General features: G+C 38.0%; 1 protein-coding gene across 6 annotated transcripts in view; it reads left to right on the forward strand.

Moving 5' to 3' along the window:
- Nucleotides 1–26,688, forward strand: part of RNGTT (RNA guanylyltransferase and 5'-phosphatase) — a 250,509-nt gene that overhangs the window by 189,089 nt on the left and 34,732 nt on the right. For 2 of the 6 annotated variants that reach the window (XM_027090750.1, XM_027090740.1), the window contains exon 15: nucleotides 2,807–2,927. The exons of the other annotated variants lie outside the window; for them this stretch is intronic. In XM_027090750.1, coding sequence (XP_026946551.1) covers nucleotides 2,807–2,917 — 111 coding nt within the window. In that variant the 3' untranslated portion in view covers nucleotides 2,918–2,927. The remainder of the gene's footprint in view (nucleotides 1–2,806; nucleotides 2,928–26,688) is intronic. 6 annotated transcript variants of the gene reach the window in all.

Genomic DNA, 26,688 nt, shown 5'->3' on the forward strand with positions numbered 1-26,688 from the left:
GTGTGTGTGTGTGTGTGTGTGTGTGTGTGTGTGTGTGTGTGTGTGTGTGTGTGTGTGTGTGTGTGTGTGAGAACTGTGTTGTCCTACCAATTAGGTGAATAGTAGGGTGTGTGTGTGTGTGTAAGAAAGACTTTGTCTTTCTCTGTTTACTCCTTGCAGGAATAGGAGAATGACAGGTGTTTTAGGGAAGTATAAAATGCAAAGTGTGGAGTGGAACTATAAAGTCTTGCCTTGAGTATAAAAGAAAAAGTTTATGTAAGGAAGTAATACGAGATATGGTTGAAGAGGTAAATTGGTGTTAGAGAGTTAAAAAGAAAAAAAACACACTAACAGCAAAACTATACAGACCGCTTTAAGAATTTGTAATTTGGAACTGGGCAGGGACTAATACCTTTTTAGAGAAACACCAGAATTTTAGCTGAGAACCAAACTCACCGTCAAAAACTGACATTTTCTTGCTGATTTGTATCAGTATTTCAGATGGCTTCTTTAGACCCAGCTAAAGTAACTAATAATAATGCTCACTGCCATGGACAATGACAAAAGGGTCCTGGATTCCTAAAGTCATAACTGTCAGGTAGTAAAATATTTTTATATCTTCTTCATATTGTTTGAAGTAGAGCTAATATAAAAATAGTTCAAATTAATGTTTCTATTTGTTTTTTTCTGATATTCTCTTGCTGTTCAAGTGGAACTATTATTTGTGACAGGAAATGAATGCCCTAGAGAACCTTTCTTAATGTGACTAGTTATACTTTTGAATCTGACAGTTCAAGTCATTGAAGATCTTGCCTTTCCATAGTTGTTATTTCAGTTATTTTCATCTCTTTGTGTGTGTCTTGAGAAGTTAAGATTAAGCCCAAGTCTGTTAGACATAGTTTTCACAGGAGATTTGTATCCTGGAAAAAGACAACAGATTGATTGGTTCAGGTTTGTTCAGTGCAGATTTTTAGTGTGAGAAAGAAATCAGTTCATTATACCTTTCTCCCCATTGAAGGTGATATTTGACCCTTTATTGTTGCATTCACAGCTTCTTTAGAGAATTACCGTCAAAATTGTGACTTTAAAAACATAGCATCAAGACTATTATTGACTTAAAAATAAATAATAATTATTTATAAATAATACATAAATAGGTCTAAAAATTTAGCTCTTCTAGTGTACCATTTTCATTAAACATTTCCTTCAGTGTTTCTGCGTGGTAATCTGGAAGCAGAAACCTGAACTCTAGTGATATACTACACAGTAATAGAATTTGCATATTTTTGGTTTGATATGTATTCTTTCTTTTGGACATAACAACCTTTGACATTATTTTTAAAGTTAGATGTTTTTGTTAAGATCAATGATCATTTACAGAAACATCTATGGCATAAATGGAATGGTAACATATGACTTTAATTGTACTAGGAATAGAAAAAAATAAGGTATTTTTATAAAGAGCAAAGAAATCATTTTTATTGAGCACGTATTATATGCCCAGGACATATTATACCTTCTAATATTTATAAAGTCTTATAAAGTAAATATTATTTCTACTTACAGATGAGAAAGTTGAGATACAGAGAGGTTAAAGAACTTGCCCGTGGTCATGCAAACCAGTAAATGATATAATTGGATCTGAACGCAGGTTTTCTTGACTCCCTAAGCCCACTCCCTTTGTTCTTTACAACACTGTTTTTGTGTAAATATTGCTGACTTAAATTTTCCATTGGAGACGTTGATCAAGTATTCCAAGGGGGCTTCCCTGGTGGCGCAGTGGGTGAGAGTCTGCCTGCCGAGGCAGGGGACACAGGTTCATGCCCCGGTCCGGGAAGATCCCACATGCCGTGGAGCGGCTGGGCCCGTGAGCCATGGCCGCTGAGCCTGCGCGTCCAGAGACTGTGCTCCGCAACGGGAGAGGCCACAACAGTGAGAGGCCCGCGTACCGCAAAAAAAAAAGAAAAAAAGTATTCCAAGGGAGTCAGCCCATACAACAACAGTGCATTGAACAGAGCAAGCTCTGTAGAAACGCAAGACGGTAGAGAGATCAGTGACCCAACAACATCATCATTTAATGAAAATTTTCCCATGTACCTTTTCTAAGCAAGCATTTATGTTAATTTTTTCATTTGATAAATTGGAAGTATCCCTACCTTCTTAAAGTGTCCTATAATTTATAGAACTTTTATTTTGAGTATTGTCTTGGACTATTTGCCTGTACTTTAATAAAGTGATGGCTTCAGGAATTGTTAATATCTCTTAAGCCAGTTACTGCCTCAGAAAGTGGCCCAAGATTACTGTGCTTCAGGGTTGGTGATTTGCTGTCAGCTATTATTTCTCAAAGTCACATTCTGGCAGTTCCTTTCTTGCTTCTTTTTTTTTTTTTTCCTGTGAGTAACTTAAAAAGTGCCAAAATTTCTAGGGAAAATTAGGTGACTAAGCTTGTTAAATCAATAACCTTAATTTGCACCTGATTATATGCATCCATAAGCTTTGACCAGTGGGCCTAAAGGTGTCTCCACATCCTCCTGGAAAAGTGTAGTACTTTCATTCACTGACATTGTGTTCCTGTTTTTTCTTTTTTTAATAAGGAGGTGTTAATTCTGCCATATTTGCCTTAAGACAGTACTGCACTACTGGTACTGTTTTGTTTGCTGGAAGGGCCTACAGACTTACCCTTTATTTCTCTTAATTACGTACGCTGCTCTCGTGGTCCTAAATATTTGAATGTGGTTCTGCTTACTGGCTGTATAAGTGTAAATACGGCCAAGAAGGCAAAAAGCATTAGCAGCTCTGCTCAGAAATGATGTTCTTTCACTTGCAGTGGTTTCTTTTCTTCAGTGAGCCCGCTGCTGCCTTTCCTCACCGTCTCCCTTTCTTCACGGTGGCAGTAGTTGATGTCTCTGTCACTGCTACTCACAGCTGCATCAAGTGACGTAAAACAGGTTTGAAACTTACAATACTTTTCCCGTAACATAGGTGTATCTTCAAGTTTGTCAAGCAGAGTGACTGAACCAGTTCTGCTTTCTATTCTCTTGTCAGCCAGTGCCTTGCCGGAGTTTTCACATCTGTTGTCACAGTAGCGGTGTAGTGTGGTTTATAATCCATATGCCTCTTTTAGGTACATCTGCAGGTTTAAACGCTTTGCTTGTCCCTACAACACAGGACTCATCTCTACTGCTTGAGTGCTTCTGGTGTGTAATCACGGTAGCAGTGTATTTCAGCTTCACCATGGTCATCTTAAAGAAAACACACAGGGGCTTCCCTGGTGGCGCAGTGGGCCCGTGAGCCACTGGGCCCGTGAGCCATGGCCGCTGAGCCTGCGCGTCCAGAGCCTGTGCTCCGCAACGGGAGAGGCCACTACAGTGAGAGGCCCGCGTACCGCAAAAAAAAAAAAAAAACAAAAAACAAACAAAAGAAAACACACAGGAGCTTTAATATAAGCTGGAAGCTTTTCTACCAAACTAGAAATATGCTAATGGCAGATTCCAGGCACTCTCATAAAGGCACTATACTGTTATTAAGAGGAACCTCTTTGGCTTCCCTGGTGGCGCAGTAGTTGAGAGTCCGTCTGCCGATGCAGGGTACACGGGTTCGTGCCCTGGTCCGGGAAGATCCCACGTGCCGCGGAGCACCTGGGCCCCGTGAGCCATGGCCGCTGAGCCTGTGCGTCCAGAGCCTGTGCTTCACAACGGGAGAGGCCACGACAGTGAGAGGCCCGTGTACTGCAAAAAAAAAAAAAAAAAAAAAAAGAGGAACCTCTTAAAGAATGGTTTCATCTTAATTAATTTTACTATTTAATAAGGCCCCTTTTGGAATTTTTCTTTTGGGGGCTTACAACAGAAACATAAGATGTTGGGTTCTCCTTAATATACAAATAATATGTATTCAGAAATGGGTCAACCATAGTGTCACAGTTTTGTTGTGATCATTTATAGCCATGGAATAATAGCCTGAAGATGCCTCTCAAATCTTTACCTCATTCTTCTCTTAAACCACAGTTTTGAATCTTCAGATGCCTACTGGGCAGTTATATTGACTCTTTCAGATCACCTCAGATTTGCTCATGTTTGTTACTTATTCTTTAAATGAAAATGTAATGGCTACCTACATCACTCAGTCATGAAGCTTAAATTTATTAGGTACCCATTATGTGCCAAGCACTTTGATAGGCACTGGAGTTAGAGCAGTGAATAAGACTGACATGGTCCCTGCCTTTATGGAGCTCACTGTGTAATGTACAAGACTGCTGATTAAATCAGTTCTTCAGGAGTGACGACTGTAATGATAGGGAAGATAAAGGGGTTGTTTGGATGGAGGGCAAGTGTCTGTAGCTTTGTCTCATGGGTTGGGAGGACCTCCCTAAAGAAGTCACCTTTAAGCCCAGAATTGAAGGGCATGAAGAGGTTAGATGAGTCGGGGCAAGCTGGTCCCTCTGTGCCTCAGTGTCCACATTTGTAAAGTACCAAGAGAAAACTAACAGTAAATTAGTTAATGCATGCGAAGCACCTAGGACATCACCTGACCCTGAGTGTGGCTGCTGTCTTCATCACCTTTATCATCGTCACCAGTCATTCATTTATTCAGGTATTCAAGTAAACATTGATTGAGCATGTACCAAGTGCTGGGTATTTTTCAGTACCGTGGTGGGATTCAGAAATGAAAAATTTTAAATCTGCCTATTCTAGGCTCTTAAGGTATGTATACAAATAGCTTAATAGCAAAAAGAATAATACAATAAGAACTGTACGGGAGATATGAGCCAATATCTGGGAAGGAGCCATCCTTTCTTTCTGGGAGTGGTATATGATTTGTGTCACTTACTTGGCAAATAATATATACTGCCTGTGAAATCTAATATTTTCCTGAATTCTGATTAACTTTTAAGATTTTACACGCGTAGGTCTTTACTTGCCACTGAAACTTTCCATGTTTGAATCGAGAAAGTATATATCACACAGACTGAAGTAGGTGAATAGTAGGCTCTCTGTATGTTGATGAGTGGTCTTGGAAACCCATTAAACTTTTTAGGGTCACTTATACAAAAGCCTCATAACTGCTGGAGACCTTTATTATGGTAGTAGCACATGCTTTACAGGGACTCAATATAGATTAGAAGTAGATGTCGCCTCCTCTAAAATAAAAAAAGTTCCCCATATTGTTCTTCAGGGGTGCAGCAAATGTTGATAACACCAAATGTCTGTTTTAATACTTTGCTATAGTAAAGTGGCATCCCTGACATCATTTTTTGAAATGTATTACCATATGCAGCTGAAAAAAATTAGAGCAAGAATCAAAATTGGTAATCATTTAAATGTTTTTTGTTTGACAGTAGCAAAAGTAGCATATTTCACTTTTGCTGGTACAAAATAAGAAGCTCAGCAGACGGGAATATATTTCAACAAAATGAAGTTTGCAAAATGTTACTTACATCTCTCTCTTGAGAGAAAACAGTTAATTGTGTAGTAAATAGCATATTGTAGCTTTTGGTATATAAAATTAGTGAGCTTCTTATTTGCTGGAATCTTTTGTTTTTATGTCTTAATGCAGTACATTTATGATTAAGATGCAAGCTTTCTTTTTTTTTTTTTGGTCTGAACTTTAAAGCAAAAAGCTGTTATTTCTAATAAACAGGTATTTCCCTCACAATTAGGTAGAACATTGAGCTGACCATAACAAACAGGCTCATAGATTATATCATCCAAAAAGAAGTAGATTAATGTATTTTTAAATTAAGGGTAGTCTTCAGAAATTCCCTGGTAATAGGTCTTTGCAGTGGCCTTTAATCTCTTAAAACATAAGGCTTGCATGGGATGAGACATGAATTAATTTCCCAGCTTTTGACAAAATTGAATCCAAAACCATCCACATACATATGACAGTCACTTCTAGAGAGTAATTAGCTTGCTATAAATACAAGAGATTTCCTGTGAGAAAATTGCTCATGCTATGTAACCAATAGAGAAATCTGGCAGATTAAAGAAAAAGTATATCTTATCCAAAAAAATAGAACCCTTCAGTTTTTTAGTTTGTTTTGGCTCTTGTGCTTTTTTGCTGAAATTTAGTTGTGAGAAATGTGGCAGGCTGGTGTGTGAGACATGTTTATGCCCTTTATGGGGTGTGGGATTAACTTCATAATTAGCTTTTAGAGATCTTTATGGAAATTTTTTCATGAATCTATTAAATTGCACAAGGATGATTTGCCATTCAGTTGAAAAGCAAACCAATCCCTGAACCTTAGGATAGACTTCAGAACTAGACGAATCTGGTGGGATTCTCATCCAATGTATGTACCTTGGTTTTATATCTATAAAATGGAAATGGCAGCATCTACTTCTTAAAATCATGATGTGAATTCTATAGAATAGTGTGGATAAACCATCTAGCACAAATCTAGGCTTATAAAAGTCATTTTAAAAAATGGTGTTTCCTTCTACCCCCCCATCACTTCTTCTCTAAGGCATTTAATGAGCCATTACAAATAGGGACCTTGTTCTTTTATCACCTTGGGATCCAGAACATTAGGATCTTCTGATCTTTTTACATTTTTCTTTCATATGAGGAATTGTGACATGAGAAACTGAGTACATAACTAACACCACAGGTATGCTTCTAGGGAACCTGGGCTGCCTAAAACTCGATACACCTCTTCTAAAAAAGTAGAGCATGTGGCTGTGCTTGAGAGTTTCTGTCTGTGCTGCAGGCTTCTAACTTAAGGAGGCATTTTGATTTGGAGTTCAAGGTATTGTTTCAAAGCCAGGTATCACTTTGGTTTTAATTTATAAATAACCTCGTGGAATAGCCACTTTTCCAATTCAGGTTAACAAAGAATAGAATGAAAATAAACCAAACAGTCAGTTGTTTGCCTTCCTCTACTACCATTAATAGTCTTAGGCTATATAAAAGCATATAAATATGCTCTATAAAGCATATTCAGTAAAGCATATATTGAATAAGTCAAGGTGAACTGCATGGGCTTTAGTTTCTTCAGTTTATTTAGTTTTATTTTCTTGTCGTTTAAAATGGAAGTTAACAGAAATAGAATAAGAATTCTTCTGTTTGTAATACATGATCATATTTTCCTAATATAAATTGAGTGCAGAATAAACCCCAGGAAATAACAGGAAAGCAGGCTAACAGAATTGCAGCCCCCTATGTCTACCAAAAGGTTTACATAGGTTAACTCATGCAGACCCAATAGGAACCATCTGGCATTGTGCTCCAGGTTACATGGCTTAAAAATTGAACAGCATAGAGTGGCGTAGCATAGAGCCTAAGGCTTGTACAGCACGGAGCACACCACAAATGTGTCAAAAGCACTGGAATCAAGATCTTAATCTAGTTCTACCTACTCCACAGTTCCTTATATTCTTTTGTAGCACACTCTTTCCTAAATTGTCTCAGTAATCTAGCAAGGTGAGGAAAATACTGAATTGTCCTTAAATTGCACTCTGTGTGGTTATTTGAAGAAGTTAAAAGGAAGCAGTCTGGTATGTTGGAAGGATCTCAGGACTGGGTATGAGATTTGGGGTTCTCGTCTTTGTCTTAAAAGAGTTTCTTTTTTTTAATTAAAAATACGGTTTTTCAGTAAATCATGTCTAGCATCCTTTTTAAACTAAAATACAGTCATTTATGATTATTTGACTTTAAGGATTTATAAAAGAAAGTGAAGACATTCAAAGTCAAATAAAATAAATGCCTTGAGAATTCTATTCAGATCACATGGTTAAGAGCTTTGGAGTCAGGGGAAAGTAAGCTTGAAACCTTGTCACTAGCTGTCTGACTTTTGTAAACACAGTCTGTGACCTCATGGTAACATATGTCTGCTCTTCCTTATAAATTTGGTCTGGTTTACCAAAGGGCGATATATTAATTAGTAATAATAAATTGGAATTACTCTAAAACAGTCTTCCTTATAGAGCAGAATTCAGAATAAGTTAGGTCTACAAGATGTCACAACCATGCTGGCTTTCCTAAAAGAACTGGATCTACTCCAAGGAGCTCAGCAGTACGCGTGCAGTACGCGTGTCAGAGATAGCAGTCGGAAGAGGCCTTCCTGCTCATTCTGCAGGGCGGGTGCTAGAAGATGGCCCCAGCCATAGAGGAATTGTGGTTGGTCTCTTTCTGATACAAATGTCCTCCCACCTTCCTCCCTCCCCTCAGGTGGTGGTAGGGGAAGCTCTTTGGACTCATCAGAATATGACTGTACAATAATACAAGCTGAAGAAGTATTTGTTGTGCAAATGACCTGTATCTCTTAAAAAGGAGAAAGTACCCCTACTCCCATTCCAAAGAGCAGGAGAGTGTTGTACCTGTGATACACCTTCAGGTAGAGTAAATACTAGAAACCACAAGTTCTATATCTGCAGATCTGGAGGCTATAAATAAAAATAATCACACACATCCAAATGATGAAATTAAATTGTATGTTGGCCAGTGTGGTATAGGGAAGAGGAAAGATTACAGGGCTGATTATCAAGCATGTAGAATCTCCTCCTGAATCTGTCATTTTCTGATTGCACAGGCAGTTGTATATGTGTGTTTGAGGGCTGGAATTTGTTCATCTTTAGGCCTTGGAAGGTTAAAAAATGACAGAGGTGCTTTCTGTTTCTATCTGAGCCTCAATTGCAGGGTTTGATTTATTACTCTGTCTCCATTTTAGAAATTTTTTTGTATCCAAATATCACCTACAGGCTTTCTAAAAGCTCTGCATTTGTTATTTAAAATTGAAAAAAATATGTATACATCATAAACATACATATCATACACACACCCACACGTGCGTGCACACACACACACACACACACACACCCCAAACACAGAAAAAAAAATGCAAAGGAATGAATGCCTCTGTGTTTATTTCTTCCCTGTTACTTTATACAGGCATTTTGTAGTTTTCTGGGTGAATATAGAAAGAAGAATGGAAAAAAGAGCCTAGCAACCTACTCAAACTTAAGCCCAGTTCTTCATCCATCAGTGGGATATTTCTTCTTCCTTCAAGAAAGTCTTTCCTCCAAACTTCTGCCTCCTGCTACAGTAATATGACTCTTTCTGTCAAAGGGGGTGAGAACTGTTAATAATAACAATAGTATATAAAAATAGTGGAATGTCTTATTTTAAATCTTTTTCTGATAATCTGTCTACTATCATTTCTTTCTCCACAGTGATGACAGCCTTTCCATTTTCCCTTACATACTAAATATTTACCAGGACTTCATCTTTTGTATTTTTTCCAAGTTACATTTTATTTTCTGCAAAAATACCTTCTCTAAAATTTTCATTATATTACTTTTCCTAATGGATATTCAAAAGATGCTTCGAATTTGAATTTAGATCCTATTAGTAGGCTATTCATTAAGTCCTCTGTTGGATCATTAATAAAGTGATCAATTATTAGAGACTCGAAACCAACGTTTTATACCCTCAAGGCAGACTCTCAGTGTCTTGTCGTATGTCTTTTCTTGGTCTATAGCCTTTCAGCTTGTGTCCTATTGAATATTTTTATTGAACTAACTTGGCAAATCATATTTCTTGAGACAGTTTGCTGACCCTACTATTTGCAGATTTTGTAGGAAATTTTGATGGAGATCTTTCTTAAGATTTATTATGGAAAATTATTTTAAGAAGGAAATGTAGATTCATTTTAGAGTGGCAGACAGGAAGGCAGAAACTATTTTGAATTTATCCTTATTTACATGGGTCCTAAGTCACTGTTTAAAATAGGAATCTTGCAAAACTAGCTCACGAGAATGTGAAGGGTTAATGTTAACAAAGATGTTTGAGTTCCTGTGAGTGGAGCTATGTAAATGAATTACTTAGTTAAAATTTGCATATTTACACTGTGTATTTTTCTAGTGCTTCTCCTATTTGTATATTTGATACAAAAAGGAAGGATACATTTATCTTTTTTCCTACTGTGAACAATATTGATAAATACTGGGTGGATGGATGCATCATTATCTTTAATATTTTAGGAAGCAGAAAATTCCTGGTTTATAATGAATATGATGCAACGGGATGCCTAAACTTTTGTGTGTTTGTTTTCCATCTGACATAGAAATGCGTGGTGGATGGTGTTTGCTTACTTTCTCCTCCCTGTTTCCCCCTTCAGTTCTCCCCAGTAGCTGACATCCTATTTCCTCTTTCACTAGAAGTCATACCCACATCCACAAAGGAAAAGCCTAATTTTATGTGGCAGCATGGTTTAAAAGGACTTCTACTCAGAAAGCTGTGATTGAGTCAACTACTAATTACCCGTATAACCAGGTCATTAGGTTGGATTTATTCTATTTTGGTTTGGTTTGGTTTTTCAGGCCAGAAGTACATAACTTTTCATGCATGTTTGCATGTAAAATTTTTAATGGAGGATGTACTGTGTGCAAGGCACTGTATTAAAGCTCCATCCTGATGGAGCTTATTGTCAAGCCGAAGACGTAGAGAATTCACTAGGCCATTTTTCTAAGATAAGGGAAGAATAAGGTACTGTGAGAGCACATCAATGAAGCAGAGAGTCTGTGGAGTCAGAGCAGGTTTCCCAGAGAAGGTGATCCTGACAAAAGAGAGCTGGTTAGCCAGAGGGGAAGAGAGGATGATGTGAGAGCCTGACCAGTCCAGGGGGTGAAAATCATTTAATAGTGGCTGGAATGTTTCAAAATCTGATGTCACTTCTATAATTTCTTTGTATAATGCTCATCAAGGTTTTTTTTTTTTTTTAAACATATTTATTGAACACCTCTTTTGTGTTCAGTGGGATCTGGCAGTGAGCAAAACGAGGGTCCTTGTTTTGTTTGCTCAAGGAGCTTACCATCTGGGAGAATGTAAACAGAAGGAAGAAATTATACTCTGAAATAGTATATCACGTGGTATTTCAGGAGCTGACAAAACAGACCCAATTCTCTAGAGAAAAGTGTCATCTGAAATTATTAAAGTCAAGTATCAGCTCTTCTTGGCCAGCATGTTGTGCCAGAGAGGGACAACTGGAGAAACGGCTGAGCATGTTTGCCTGGCCCAGGGAAGCCTCAGCACAGTGTATCATTCTGGGAAGGGCGAGGGCGTGGGGAAGGGTGGAGGAGCCAGCCGGTGGGGTCTGGCTTGCTGTCCTGAGGGTTGTCTGCCTCCATTTTTTATGCAGTTCCCGCTAGAAAAGGTAAAATGCCTCCCCTACTTCCTTGTTAGTTGTTTGAAATTATTATTATTAGAATCCTCTGTGAGGTTTTTTTTTTTTCTAACTTTGGTGGTTGGTCTTGAAAGCAGTTTAGTGGATCTCAACCAGTTTTGTTTGTTTTTGTTTTCATGAAATGAAATAGAAGAAAAAAAATAGCAAAGTGCACCAAGTTGGAATATAAATTGTTTAATGAAACGTGTATGTGTGTGTGTCCATAGTAGGTTGGGATATAAACTATTTTTAATACATTAGATAAACTGGGTCAAACCTTTTTCTCCTCTTTGGTGAAACTTGCAAAACTGCAAGTAAGAATTTGGCCTGCAGAGTTACCCATTTTGCTGGTGAAAGATAGTCTTGTAGACCACAGGGTCGGTGTGCGGAACTGAAATGCCGGGTGTCTGGACCCTCATTCTGAGTCTGCCCCTGCAGAGCCATATGCTTTGGACAAATTGTAGGCTTTCTGTGAACCTGTGTTTTCAGTCTAAAAAGAGAGGTGGCCTAGGTGAGCTCCTGTGCTCTCTTTTCAGCCAGGATTCTGGGCTTGGTACTCTTTCTAAAACAGTGAGGTATAAAAAGTGAATTGTCTTAAGGTTGTTTGAGCATTTGCACAGACCTGTTATCCATTCAGAGAGGCGGTCCTAGGAGGAGAAACGAAAGAGTGAAGCAAAAAATAATGTACGGCTCACTCCCACATGATCCTGGTTCCCGCCAGTACATGCTTGTCCCTCCCTCTAAAAAGTAGACGGTCCACTGCATGCGGATAGATCTTATGAAGGAAATAATGAGCGTAAAAACGCTTGGCCTGGTACCTGCGTAATAGAGCCTCAAAAAATGCTGAGTTGGGAAAGTGTTGCTTGAGGTCTCAACTCCAACAACTAGGCAGTTACATGGGCTACTCGTCACGAAAGCGAGGAAGGCATGAGTGTGTGGAGAAGCCAATATTGGAGAGGGAGGGGCACCTCTAGACCCATTTTCTGTTTCCAGTTATTGGATCTGCATATATTACATGTTCCCTTACTCCTTTGTGAGATGCCGGGGTGACAGAAGGTATCTTCCAGGTACCTTATTATCACTGTGTGCAGTAGGGGGACATCAAGTACAGAAGAATTCTCCAGTCTCATCCCCTCTGGTATTGGAAGGCTATCCAAAAAGAGTCTCCAACCATACAATAAAATAACAGAACCCATTTATCCCAGTCACGTTTCGGTATGTAGGGTCGGTTTTCTTGTAGGAGCTCAACTCTATTCTGAGATCATAGTAATTAAACTGAGCTAAGTGTAGCAAAAGAGTACATGTTACAAACTCAGTTAAAATTCTCCAGTGAAGAGCTCTCTGCTTGTAGCAGTTACCCTGCGTCCAGCGCTGTGAACAACCCCATTTGGGGCATTGTTAGGCAGTGCTGTTGACACAGGAATACATTTCATATGATTATCATAAAATTGTGGCCTGGAAATTGAGCAGCCATGGCGCTGCATCTCAGACTCACGTTTATAATAAGCTGTAATAAAGTAAACATTTTAAATGGATTTAAGAACAGGCATTACTTGTGATCACAAATGTAAGTTCAGTTGAAGTGCTTTTGAAGCCCAATATAACAAAGCAAACAGATTTCCTGGCGTTATTAACATAATTGTTCTCTGTTGGATTTCGATTTCTAAAGAGTTATTTAAGCCAAAAAAAAAAAAAAAACCAGCAAAAAGAAATGTAAGAATGAGCTACTTTTCCTTTTATTATGTCAGATTAAAACAAAAAATCCCAGATGTTCACTCTGCCACTTCCCCTAACTTACCAAATCATTGCCAACCTCTTTAACTGGGAGTTGATATTTCATGATTAATTAGGGGTTAAATTCAGCTGTTTGCTGTGCCATCAGCAGGCTCTGGAGTGGGGCTACCCAGCATTCATCTGCTGGTGAAACTCCAGGCTGTACTGTGTGATGGTTAAAACAGGGACTTAGCCCCCGCCCTTTCCTAAGGACAGACAATGACTAGAATGTCCACTGAACACCGTAGTGGGGGGGACATGACTGTATGTAAATTTGGCACCAATTAGATGGGTAGGATTCAGTTGTTCCTGGAATGTTTCAAAAGCAAAAATGGAAACGAGAGTGGTAACATCTGAAGTGTGGTAGCAAGTTAAAGCGGTGACGATTTGGAGCCCTCGGGCACAGAACAGTACCAGGAGGTGATCGCCCTGTCTTCTGTGGCAGCCAGCAGCTGGCTGTGAGTGTTCGCACCTTGTTACTTTCCAGCACTCCAACTCTGAATAAACCCCCCAAACAAACATCCTTCCTGTATTGTCATTTGGTCAGAGCAGACCCTCAAGCAGTGAGCCAGAGGCACAACATCCACCACTGCGGAAGCCATGGGGCTCAGGGTGGCAGGTGTCCTGGCCTAAAAGTTGGCACAGGTTGGCACTGGTGGGAGGAGCATCGTCGGAGACTCACTCAGTGCTTTCTGTAGTCGTGGGGCTGAGCTGACTTAGTCAAAATTCGAGGGAGGCGCACTAGGATGAGAATATCCTGTAACATGCGATTTAAAAGCGTTCCTGCCAAGCATGCCACTTACCTGATATGTTATTTTTATGAAGCATCAGGATTGTGCTAGGTACTTTTCAGAGGAAAGGTGAAAAGCCACCCACCTTATTTTAATCTTCAGACTTAATTCCATGTAGTTTAGCACTACAGTCCAGAGAATAATTTCGTTCCTCATAGGCGACCACGGCTACCTTATTCAGAATATACTCTCTGGAGGCTTGATAAGAGCAGTTGAGTGGTAAGATATGTGTGTTGGGGGTGGGGGGGTAAGGGGAGGATTGCCCATGTACTTTTTGCTCTTTATTCCCGCTAGGACGCATTGCCATATATCCTCACCAGGACTGGACTAGAATGAAAACCTAACAGAGTGTGGGCGTGGGGGAGGGAGGGAGCTAAGTGAGAGATTTAATCTGGTTCCAAATGTGAGTTCTCATCTCTCAAAAATTGGGCAATCACATACTTCTAAATGTAGACATCTTTACATAATAGTATTTTTGTGCATTTTACATACATGAATAATTCTTTGCAAAGATTCCCCCCCCACCGCCCCCAAGTTTGAAAATAAAAGCAGATAAACCGGTTTCCCGGACAGAAAAGACTGTTTTAAATCACTGGAGCCTACTAAAAATTTAAATAGCTCTAATCATCACTGAAATCGTCCTCTGTTGTGTATTACTCAGCTGAAAGCACTTTAATTTCACAGACGTGACTTAGGACGCTGAGAACTTCCTTTGTCTACTCCCGCATCTTTTCCCTCCCCACTATAGAGATTTCCTCCTAACTTCTGTCCAGGCCTCTTTTCTCCACACTAGTATTAGCCAACCCATGGCACTGGAGGCTGGTGAGTTTTTTTGTCTGTTTGCTCATTTTTGTTTGTTTTTCTCATGGAGCCCGTGTTTCTTACCGTTTCTGTTTTAGAAGATTATATCACATTAAACTTAACATGACCTAAAGGGATCCGCACATTGCCTGTAGTTTATGGTGACTGCAAAGGATACTCCATTAGCATTTAGTTATTTAGTAATTTCTTGATTAGGAGTGAACAACAATAAAAGTTTCCTTTTCCTCTAGCATGAAGGATAATAAAGTATATAAAGTGCCCTGCACAGTGCTGGCTACAAAGCAGGTGTTCAAAAACTGTTCATTCCCTCCCTTTCCCTTCCCCAAGAAGGAAAAAAATCTCAGTCAATAATTTTAAAAGTAAATATCTCTGAAGGAAAATAAATCTCTTAGTTGCTGTACAGAAGAAACTAACACAACATTGGAAAGCAACTATACTCCAATAAAAATTAATTCAAAAAAATAAATATCTTAGGTAAAAACATTAAGTTAGTTTTGAGTACAAGTTACCAAAGTAATGAATTTGCTATTTCATCTGGTTTTATAATCTCCTCAATGCATGAATGTTCACACCCATAAAGATACACTAATTCATAGACATAATGCAGGATGCACTTTAGTACTTAGATATTTCAGAATAAAAGTGTTTGATTTGATGACCTCCAAGTTTCCTATCAACTCCAGAATACTGGATTTTATGAAAGGTATTTGTAGTGTGTTTTGGGAAAAAAAGATGTTTGTTTTTGAGGAAGGTATTTAGGGACTGTGACAGCTGATACAGATAATTTATTGTAACCATTTTAAAACTTTCAACCTCTTCTGAGTGGTTTTTGATATCCCCAATACCTGGAGCTAAGGAGGCAGATTTAAATAAATCCATCGTGAATGTCATTCAGAAGGTACATAAAGATACAAAACAGAACTCCAGGGTTTTGAGCAGTGTACTGTCACTCTGTGTTTGTGTAATGCTTTTGTCAATAATTCCAGAACTTCTTTCTCAAAGAAGAAGAAATATAGTTGTTGAGAAAGCATATATAAAAATAGAAGGCAGTGTGCATGGCAAAGTTACAGCTACTGTGGTCCAAGTATCTCAGTGAGAGTCTGCACTGACCCGAGGTGCTGAGTTGTGAGAAAGGAATCCTGGAAAGCTTTGTTTGCTCAGATGGGTCGCAGTCACCACAGAGCATTATCACTAAACTAAGGAGTTCTGTGTCCCTAAGCTAATGATTCAAAGGTGTTGTGGGTCTGTGCCCATTAATGCTGATAGGGCAAATCAAGTCATTTTAAAGACCAGGTTTACTCTGGAAGATGATCAAAAGGGAAGAGTGTCAACCTTTTTTTTTTTTTTTTCCTCTAAATAGTAGGCAGAACAGGAAGGAAATCTTTACTTATTATGGTAGCATTTTGGTTTATTGACACATTGATCCAGCTGGAGGACAGTTCTCTTGAAAAGAATAGACAGGTTTTAAATGGGTCAGTGGAAAGAGATAAAGTTATATGTAACCAGCATGTATTGCTAAAGGAATAAACAAATGAACATTATTGGACCCAAATTGTTAGCAAGTCCTTGGAGAGTAAATGATGGACTCGTTGAAGTAAATTTGAACTATGCATTGACATTTTAGTGACCTGCCTAGCTCAAACATTAGATCCAGTGTATTGTGAACTTTGTTAAGCATGGATATTTAATGACCGGTAACACGATTTTAAGTTAGGTGTTTGTTACTGCCAATAGATAGACCATTTATCAAACTCAATCTGACAGATATACTTTATGAATTGCTTACTTTGGCTGTGAGACAGACATCTTAAAAAACAAGCAACATCAGTCAAGTCTGTCATGGTACTTATAACTATTTAGAAAGAAGAACGTGTTAGGCATGCATATTGCATTTTAGCCTCCTCCCCACATTAATGGTACAGGCAGACCTTGTAGATATTTCGGGTTTGGTTCCAGACCACTGAAATAAAGCAAATATCGCAATAAAGCAAGTCACCTGAATTTTTTGGTTTCTCAGTGTATATAAAAGTAATGTTTACACCAAACTGTAGTCTATTAAGTGTGCAATAACAGCATCATGTCTAAAAAAATGTACATACCTTAATTTAAAAATACTCTTGCTAAAAAATGCTAACCATCATCAGACAGAGCAGGGTTGCTACAAACCTTCAATTTGTAAAAAAAAAAAAAAAAAACAACAAAAAACACAATATCTGTGAAGTGAAATCGAAGTGCAGTAAAACTGCCTATAGGCATACAATCTATGCCTATAGATTGTAAAGCTTTCCTTGGTTGTATATCGTTATTATCCCACGTGTGCACTGAACCCGTGATCTACTTATAAATTCTCATCATGCTTGGTACTAAACAGTGCGATACATTGTGCCATAGAGTTTGGCAGTCTGTTTAGTGAGCTGTTAACCATTACCTCACCTTACCTGGCAGAGCTGCCTGTTCTGCCCACACAACCTTTTTCTTTTGCTTGTCATTGCCCATGGAAAGGTCTTCAGTCCAATAATGGCTTCTCATTTGGTCGAGAAATCAGACAAAAGCTTTGCAGCTGTGAAATGCAGCCCATTTTAAAATTAACCTATTGTAAATCCTTAATGATTGAGAAATTCTGCAATTTGCCGTGATGTGTGGTTCATGCACACGCAACCAGAATAGCAAACAGCAGAGATGGTGCAGGTCAACATGGTGGGCGTTTGAAAAGTAAAGGAAAAGAAACTTGATAAGACATCGTGCTTGGTTCAAACCAGCATGTTATGTTCTCCCGCCCTTCGTCTGTCACACATCACTTCGCCTCCCACCCACAGGCTCTCCCAAGTGGAATATAATCCTTGGAAATACTTAAATTACAGTTTATTACACAAGAAGTAAAAGCTTCCACAAGTGTAGTTTACCTTTGCCTCCTGTAATACTTTTTCAACCTAGAGCCTAAATTCTTAGGGAAAAGGAGGGCACAGGTTTTTGACTCACAAAGACCTAGAATTTGAATTTTGATACCAAAACAAATTAGCTCTGTATCCTTATGCATGTTACTTAAATCCTCTGGGCTTGAGTGTCCACATCTGGAAATCTCACTGGATTTATATACAGATTAAATCAGATTATAAAACCTAATAGGGATGCAGTATGTTTCTCTGCCTCTTACTGGCTATGAGACTCTTAATCAAATTCCTTAACTCCTCAGTGCCTTGGCTTCTCTATCTGTAAAAACGGGGATACTTCCTAGAGCCGTTGCGAGGACTAAATAAATGAATCCACATAAAGTACTTAGAACAGTGCTCAGCATCTAGTAAGTATTCAATAATTATTAACCATTCTGGCTGACAGATATTAAACAGATAATCAACAAAAAAATTATATTTACAAATAATGATAAACAAGGTAGAGGAAAAGTTGTACAACTTATACGAGCTAGAAAAATAAGCAGGGGCTATGTCATTTAGTGCTGTGTCATGAGAAGCCACTGATAAGGGGATGACATGATTTGATTTACTTTTTTTTTTAATTGACATTTTTCTTGTTTCTTTTTTGTTTTAATTCATCTTTCAAAATTTACCTACAATAAATTCACTCCTTTTGATGTACAGTTCTGTGAGTTTAGACAAATGCATACAGGTGTATAGCCACCACTAGAATCAAGCTATAGTACAGTTCCATCACTTCCCCCCAAAATCCCACATGACACCCTGGTATAAGCGATCATTTCTCCCACTCCCAAACTCTGCAACCACTGTTCTGTTGTCTGTTCCTATAATTTTGCCTTTTCCTAGGGTATCATGTACATGGAATCACATAGTCTATGTAGCTTTTAAAATCTAGCTTCTTTAACTTAGCATACTGTATTTGAAATTCATCCATGGTATTCCATTTATCAATAGTTTATCAATAGTTCTTATTGCTGGGTAGTATTCCATTGCAAGGCTGTACCAACAGCCTTGTTTGTTTTATCTCTTTACCAGTTGAAGGGCATTTGAGTTATTTCCAATTTGGGGTGATTATGAGCGGAACTACTGCAAACATTTGTATTCAGGTTTTTATGCAAACGTATGTTTTCATTTCTCTTGGGTAAATACTTAGGAGTGGGGTCGCTGGCTCTTTTGGTAAGTGTATGTTTAACTTTGGAAGACAGTTAAGAAACTGCTAAACTGTCTTCCAAAGTGGTTATAGTATTTTGCATTCCCACCAGCAATGTGTAAGAGTTCAGTTGCTTGGCATTGTTGTCAGCATTTGATACTTATTTTAGACAAGCTAACAGGTGCATAGTAGTGTCTTACTGTGATTTCAATTTGCATTTTCCTAATGACTAATGATGTGTTGAGCATATTTTCATGTACTTATTTGCCATTCATATATCTTCTTTGGTGAAGTTTCTGTTCAGATTGTCCATTTTTAAATTGTGTTGTTTATTTTCTTATTATTGAGTTTTAAGAGTTCTTTATGTAGTCTGGATACAAGTCTTTTGTCAGAAATGTTATTTACGAATATTTTATCCTAATCTCTGTCTTGTCTTTTCATTCTTTTAACAGCATCTTTAGATGCAGAGCAGAATTTTATAGCTTTAGGTTTTATGTTTAAGTGTACTTTCTGTTTTGAGTTAATTGTGTGTAAGATGAAAGATATGGGTTGAGGTCCATCATTTTGCATGTGAATATCCAATTGTTCCAGCACCTTCTGGTGAGAAGACTCTTCTTTCTCCATTGTATTGCCTTTGTTCCTTTGTCAAATGTCAATTGACCTTATAATTGTGGATCTCTTTCTGGGCTGTCCTGTTCCACTGATGTATGTGTCTCTCTACTCACCCGATACCATACTGTCTTGATTTCTGTAGCTTTATATACTAAGCCTTGAAATCAGTTAGTGTAAGTTCTCCAACTTTGTTCTTTTTGTTTTGGCTGTTCTAGTGTCTTGGGCGTTCCCTATGAATATTAGAATTAGGTTGTCTATATATATAAAAATTCTTTTGGGATTTTGCTTATGATTATGTTGAATCTGTATAGTTAACATCTTAGCAATATTGAATCTTCCAGTTTGTGAGCATGATATATCTTTCCATTCATTTAGGTCCTCTTTGATATCTTTCTTTCATTGGTGTTTTGTAGTTGTCAGCATACAGATTCTGCATGTTTTTTTTTTAAATACCTATTTCATGTTTTTGAATGTTACTATAAATGATACTCCTTAAATTTTAAATTTCCAACTATTCTTTGCTAATATATAGAAATACAATTGGTTTTAGTATATTAACCTTGCAACCTTGTTAAACTTACTAGTTCTAGGAGCATCTTCATAGATTCCATTTATGTAAGTGATCATGTCTTATGTGAATATAGTCTTTTTTCTCCCTTTCCAACCGGCGTGTATTTTATTTGTTTTTCTCTTAAGCAAAGGAATGATTTGATTGGATTTACATTTGTCAAAGACCAATCTGGCTGCACTGTAAAGAATTGATTGGGGCTTCCCTGGTGGCGCAGTGGTTGAGAGTCCGCCTGCCGATGCAGGGGACACGGGTTCGTGCCCCGGTCTGGGAAGATCCCACATGCCGCGGAGTAGCTGGGCCCGTGAGCCATGGCCGCTGAGCCTGCGCGTCCGGAGCCTGTGCTCTGCAGCGGGAGAGGCCACAACAGTGAGAGGCCCACGTACCGCAAAAAAAAAAAAAAATTGATTGGATGGGGAAAATGTAGAAGAAGAAACCAGTGTGGAAGCTGTTGCAGGAATCTGACAGACAGTGAGGGCTTGGGCTGTGATGATGGTAGTAAGAAAGGAGACAAATACTCAATGTATTTTGGAGATAGAACTGGTAATGCAGTGAATAGGAGGGAAGATAAAAGGGGAAGGGAGCAGAGGACACTAAAGCTTCTGTCACGAGGAACTGGGTGAATGGAGTTAATCATTTATTGAGATAGAGAAGATGAGTGAGGAATATATATGTTAGTGATCTAAGTCAACGAATGAACTTAACTTGATAGAAATTCTCCTCTGTACCCATCATCTAGTTTTTGTACCTCAAGCAAAGTTTTTCACTGCTCTGGTTGGTTTCCACTAAGTGCTAGATATAAGTCTACATATGGGTTTAGAGACTAGGATCTGGGGAAGGATGAATGAAAACGCTATGGGGCAGAGATTATCAAACTTTCTTGGTTCATGTTCCCTCATAGACATTTCTAATCCAAAAGAAATACCTAACAATTCCATTTATTAAGTGGATTGATCCAAACTACTTAATAAATGTTTATGTCCTAACAGCTTAGCATGTGTTATGGACTGCATAATTTCTTCTTTCTTTTTTTCTTTTCTTAGTTTAATCTGTCGTTATATTAAATACTATACTCATAGAATTTTTTAAAACTCCACTTTATATTGTCACATCACACATCTTCTCAGTTCCAGGCAGGCGGGGGCATGGAACTTCTCCTACTTGAGCCACTACCCTCTGGCCCCCATAAAGCTTGTAGCAGTCTGCTATGCACACTGGCACAGTGGTCATCCTAAAATGGCCTTAGGATGGGAATTGCCTTTGTTTCTCTCCTGAGCTGGATGAACTCCCTTGATTCCACATCTTCCTCTTTGTTTTCATTGTTGCCCTCATGTTGATGAAATAAAACTTTGGTAATCTCCTAGAAAAGAAAGTATGAAATACTAAAATTTTAAGAATTTGCATGCATGAAAATGTTCTGCTGTCACTCTTGTTTCATATTTTGTCATGATATAGAATTTAAATTTGGAATTTTTTTAAAAGAAACTTGAAAATGTAATTCCATTTAAGGACCGTGTAATTTCTTAAACCTTGGAATCAGATTATACACCACCAACCTCATTTACTTTCCACATTGATTTTGGTGATACTTGGTTTTTATCAATGACAATAACCACTGAATACTCAGCTTTGCAGAGATATGTTACCCAAAGGAATCTCATGTTGAAAATGCGAACTCCTGCCAACTAATAGTTTGCTTGGTGTCCAACACGTGCCACTGTGTTTCCTGGGAAATTTAAAGTACCCCACAGTGCCTCTCTATAAGGTTGTCTCATTGCACAGTTTGGGAACTGTGGACTTAGGACCTTATTCCAAGACTTTTTGTTTTCTGTTTAAAGGTTTATCTCTTCCTGTTGTTTTTGTATCTCTACATTAAAAACCAATCTCATGTTTATCATCTTTTATGAAACATAGTTTATTTTAGGAATTTTTTATTATTAAAAATTATGAAAGTTAAGCATGTATTATGTAGACAGTTTGGACAATACAGCAGAACACAGAGAAGAAACTAAGTCATTCCTAACTCCACCATCTACCAATAACCAGTACTAACATGTTGTTGCTTTATCTGCCCAGTTATTTTATATGAAGATGTATTATATTTTGAATAATAACTATAACTAACTCTGATTTTATAAAAAGGTAATAATCTGTAGTTTAGTGGGGATTTCATACCCTGGAATTGTGACTCGTCTGTAATGACCTTTGGGATAAATAAGACCGAGTTCTAGCTGCTTTCTTTTCTTTTTTTTTTTTTTTGCGGTACCCGGGCCTCTCACTGTTGTGGCCTCTCCCGTCGCGGAGCACAGGCCCCGGACGTGCTGGCTCAGCGGCCATGGCTCATGGGCCTAGCTGCTCCGTGGCACGTGGGATCTTCCCGGACCGGGACACGAACCTGTGTCCCCTGCATCGGCAGGCAGACTCTCAACCATTGCGCCACCAGGGAAACCCAAGCTGCTTTCTTTTTATTGGCAACTTTCATTAGTTGAACTCAGGATTGGAGGGCTTGAAGACCCCACCATTCATGAGAGAGAGGCTTCCTGCTACTGTTTCTAACCTAGCAAATGTGAAGTGTGTTATTTACACAGTAGTTCTTCATTATAAAGGTGCAAAAAACACAAATGGATTTTAGTGAAGGAACGTTGTTTGAAGTTATTAAGTCTAGCATATTTTTAAAAAGGGTAGCTTGTCAAGGGTTTTATTTTCTCTAGTCGATGGATGCACTTGCTAAAAATAATATATTAAGGCCCTACTATAAGGTAGTAGTTCTAAAAGATTGTCTAATAATTCAGGTTTAAGCTATTTGTATTGTCCTGACACCACAAGGAAAACTTTTATAATTCCATTTCATTTCTGATTTATTTGTTGTTTTATTTTCTCTGCCTTCATTCATAAGTACTAGACTTTGAAGTTGCATACGTGGAAACAAGATTTTTGTTTGAGTTCATCTACTTGAAATACATTTTAAAAATTCACCTTCTGTCACACTACAGAGTTAGAGCTTGAGTAGAATTTTAAATTCAGAAAAGAAAAACTGGTCAATGTAGTTTAGTTCCAGAAAGCAGTTCACAAAAGATGCAGTGGAAACTTCTAAGTATATATATATATACACACATATATTCATATTTAGAGTCTCATTGTTACTCTTTGTCTGTCTCACACTCACTCCTCTTTCCCCCTCCCTCTCTTTTTCCTCAATAATTGAAAATTCTGACCAAAACAAGTGGTGTGTGTTAGTACTTTTTTAGCATAGTCTGGACTGTCGAAGAGTAATTTTTTTCTTGTAAAATCCTGGTAGAGGACCCCATGGCTGACTCTAGAGCTGAGGCAAGATGAGCCTAGAGTAGTAGCTTTTATTGCCAGGGACTAAATGCTAAAAATGCATAAGTAAGTAAAAGTGGAAGCAAGTTAAAAGGACACAGGAGCCAACCTGAGAGAGTTCCCAGTGGCTGAAACTAGAACAATTTGAGCAAGAAAATAAATGACAATACTACTTTATCATAAGCCAAAGAATAAAATAAATACCCATGAGTTCTTACTGATACAAGTAAGCAAATAAATAAATGAGGGGAAAAGGCAAATCTTCCTTACAGAAGAAATCCAGATAATAAATGTAGAAGGAATGGAGAAAATAGAAAATTCCATTAGAACGCCACAGTAATAATTGCTGCAGGCAAGGTTCACGGATGAATGCTAAAATTAATGAGCGAAACTTTAAGAAGAAAAGGGATGTTTGTCTAGCCTCAAAATCTCTCTCCCAGGAAATGTATTGATCTCTGTGGTGCTTTTAATAAATGTCCACAAATTCTTTGATACCCTGCCTTCCAGCAAGTGGCTTAATTCCCTTATCTCTGAGCAGGGCTAGACATAGTGCCTGGAACTAAGAGTATGGTAGCTTCACAGTAGAGAAACCTGGCAGATACCATCTTCGCCAAGTGATCAGGGTTTGTTTACACCTCCAGGAAGAAATCACGTTGATCTCATCTACCCCCAGACATTACGCAATGAGAAGGGCGCTTTACCTCTCTGGCGTTCTTTTCCAAAATTCATAACCTCAGTCTAATCATGAGAAGACATCAGGAAATCCCAATTTGAGGAACATTCTACAAAATATCTCACTAGCACTCTTCAAGAGTGTCAAGGAAGGTCTGAGTAACTGCCACAGGTTGGAATAGACTAAGCAGACATGACAACTAAGGAATGCAGTTTCCTAGATTGGATCCTGGAGCAGATAAAGACATTAGTGGAAAAACTGATGAAGTCTGAATCAAGTCTGTAGTTTAGCTGATTGTATTGTACCAATGTTAACTTCTCTCTTGGAGTTGATAAATGTAACATGATATGCGGAATATGAACATTAGAGAAAGTTGGGTAATGGGAATCCTGGAACTCTCTGTACTATCTTTACAACTTTTCTGTAGAGCTAAAATTGTTTCAAAATTAAAAGTTAAAAAACTCCCAGCTTACTGGTGTCTTTCTCAATCCAACGATATTCGTTATTTTAAAGTGTCTCTAGAGCACATTAGTTCAGAGAAATCCCCCTCCCCTTCGTACAGTCTCTCTAGAAAAGAAAGATGAGCTCTTGATAACAAAACAGCTCTCACAGAGCAGGGACAATAAATTCTAGGGGCTTGTGCTCCACCATTAGAGACGGAAGCGCATCTCTGCCTGCTCTGAGCGGCATGGTTCAGCCAGCGCTGATGGTTCGCCTTTTGTGACTTGGTAGTGTGTCCAGCATTTAGGTTCCAAAAAGTATTCCTTTAAAAAAGTGCAGAGAGGAGCAACTGTGGTTCTGCCTGCCTCTGTCTTGGGCCCTTCGTTCCAAGTATTACCATTGACCTGCTAATCTAAAATCTTCAGAGGTACTAGATCTGGTTTCATCTGACTGTCTCTTAACATCGGATTATTGGTAGACTCAAATGGTATCAGAAGTGTGGTACTCAGAAAGATGGATACATGAAAAAAATTTTTTCTTCAATGTAAAATACACTGTATTTTCTTTTCTCTTCCTTTTCTTCCTTTTTTCCCCCCCAAAACAGTAGAATCTCATTAATCCAATGTAATTATGGGTACAGATGTGAAATCTTGATTTATAAATATTTTATTCTTATTACCTTCAAGCTCTCATCAACTCACAATAGGATAACAGAGCTGAGTATAAAAGGCTTAACCAGATCCTATTTTAGTAAATAATAATAGGAGATGGCTGAGGATGATTATTGTCATAGTAACAAATCAGAATTTGGATACTAAAGTTCAACTCCTTCCCTGTATGCTAATCATTCTCTTCATCTGACAGTTAGTGAAAACTGTCTTTAGTTTGTATACATATGGAAGATATTATTTTAGATCTTAAATCTATTTTATTACCTAAATACATTTATTAAAAGTTAAACATATTTTATTACCTACCCAAATTGAGTACCTTGCACTGTGTCTATCTTGGGAATATCACTGGTGTGATCAGTGAAGAACAATGTACTGTTCTTGAGCATGGAAATACGTTTAGGTTAGTGGTAGGTGCGTGCATTTTCTGGAAAGCCCTATTTCCCGGATTGTTAATGCGTACCCAGGTAGATACACAGATACTTAATAATACTGCCTAATCGCTGTAGTCAGATGGAGCAACACATAATTTATAGCAATTCTGAGACTAGAAACAGAAGAATGGTAAATATGTGATAAAGATGTACTACGATTGGTAGTCAGTAGAAGTGCAGACTGCACATTATTGATAGCAAGCCATTCTTGTAGATGTGTGTGATACAATTTTCTTGACAGGTATTTTCAAAGTGTACCTTTCCATGTCATCTTGGTATCTTTAGTAAATTTATTTGTACACTTAAAAAAAAAAGCAATGTTTCATTTCCTAATTTTATATTCAATTAAGAATTTTAGTGGTTGTCTACTATGTGCCAGGCACTTTCATTTATTATTGCTCCAATGTCCCAGTGTATTAGAAACTCCTTTGCCCATTTTAGAAATTAGGAAATGGAGAATCTGAAAGGTTTAGAAACTTATCTGTTAGACCCTACTTATGGTATAACATAAGTGGTTACCTTACCTGAATAAGTTGCCTAACACTTGGATATAGATAATGTATCAGAAATAAAAGGAGGTAGATCCCTAGGAAGGGAGGGAGGGGAGTTGAGACTAGAATAATGAATATTTGAGAATAAATTTAGCAAGTTTGCTAAGTAAGTAGAGCATCACTTTCTTGGGCAGGTCTGATTCCAATACACTGAATGTATTGGTCCTGTCAGATTTGTTGAAAATGCAAATAGTCCAATCAAGTGTAACACTCATTAAGGGAAAAGGACTACAATTTGAAAGTTTTTATGGAGATATGCACTGCCTAATCTGTGAATTGAAAGCATCTTTTAAAAATTTGCTTCCCTTCGTATTCCTAGGTGGTAGTGAATATGTGGGTAGAAAAAGGAGAGCATTTCAAATAATCCTAATGAAGTTAACTGATTGCAATCTTCCGTATTGTGAGGAAAAGTTGTTAGCTGTGAAAGACGAGGACAGAATTAAAATATTACCATGACTGGCATTTGATTTGAAACTGCGAAGATAAGCTTAGGTTCCTATTTATGAAAACCATCCTCACAGCCCGATGAAATATCTTTTCAAAGGTTCTGTAGTTGCCATGGATACTTGTTAGCGTTGATAGACTAAGTTGTAATCCATATGCAATCATCTGAGGTGAAGTAACCAAAAAACCTACCAGCTAATATCAAAGGTGGCTTCATCTCTAAATTCATACCGGTTTGGAGATGAAAAGGGTAAATAGCCTAAAGATTAGATTTTTAGTTAATTATCACTGCTTGAAAAGCAAAATAGTTAGGATGCACATTGCCTGAATCAGATCTAATGTTTACTCTTTATGCGTAACTTTTTAT

Source organism: Aethalodelphis obliquidens, unplaced genomic scaffold, assembly GCF_003676395.1.
Source record: "Aethalodelphis obliquidens isolate GAN/ISIS:26980383/991018 unplaced genomic scaffold, ASM367639v1 scaffold3, whole genome shotgun sequence".
NCBI lineage: Eukaryota > Metazoa > Chordata > Mammalia > Artiodactyla > Delphinidae > Aethalodelphis > Aethalodelphis obliquidens.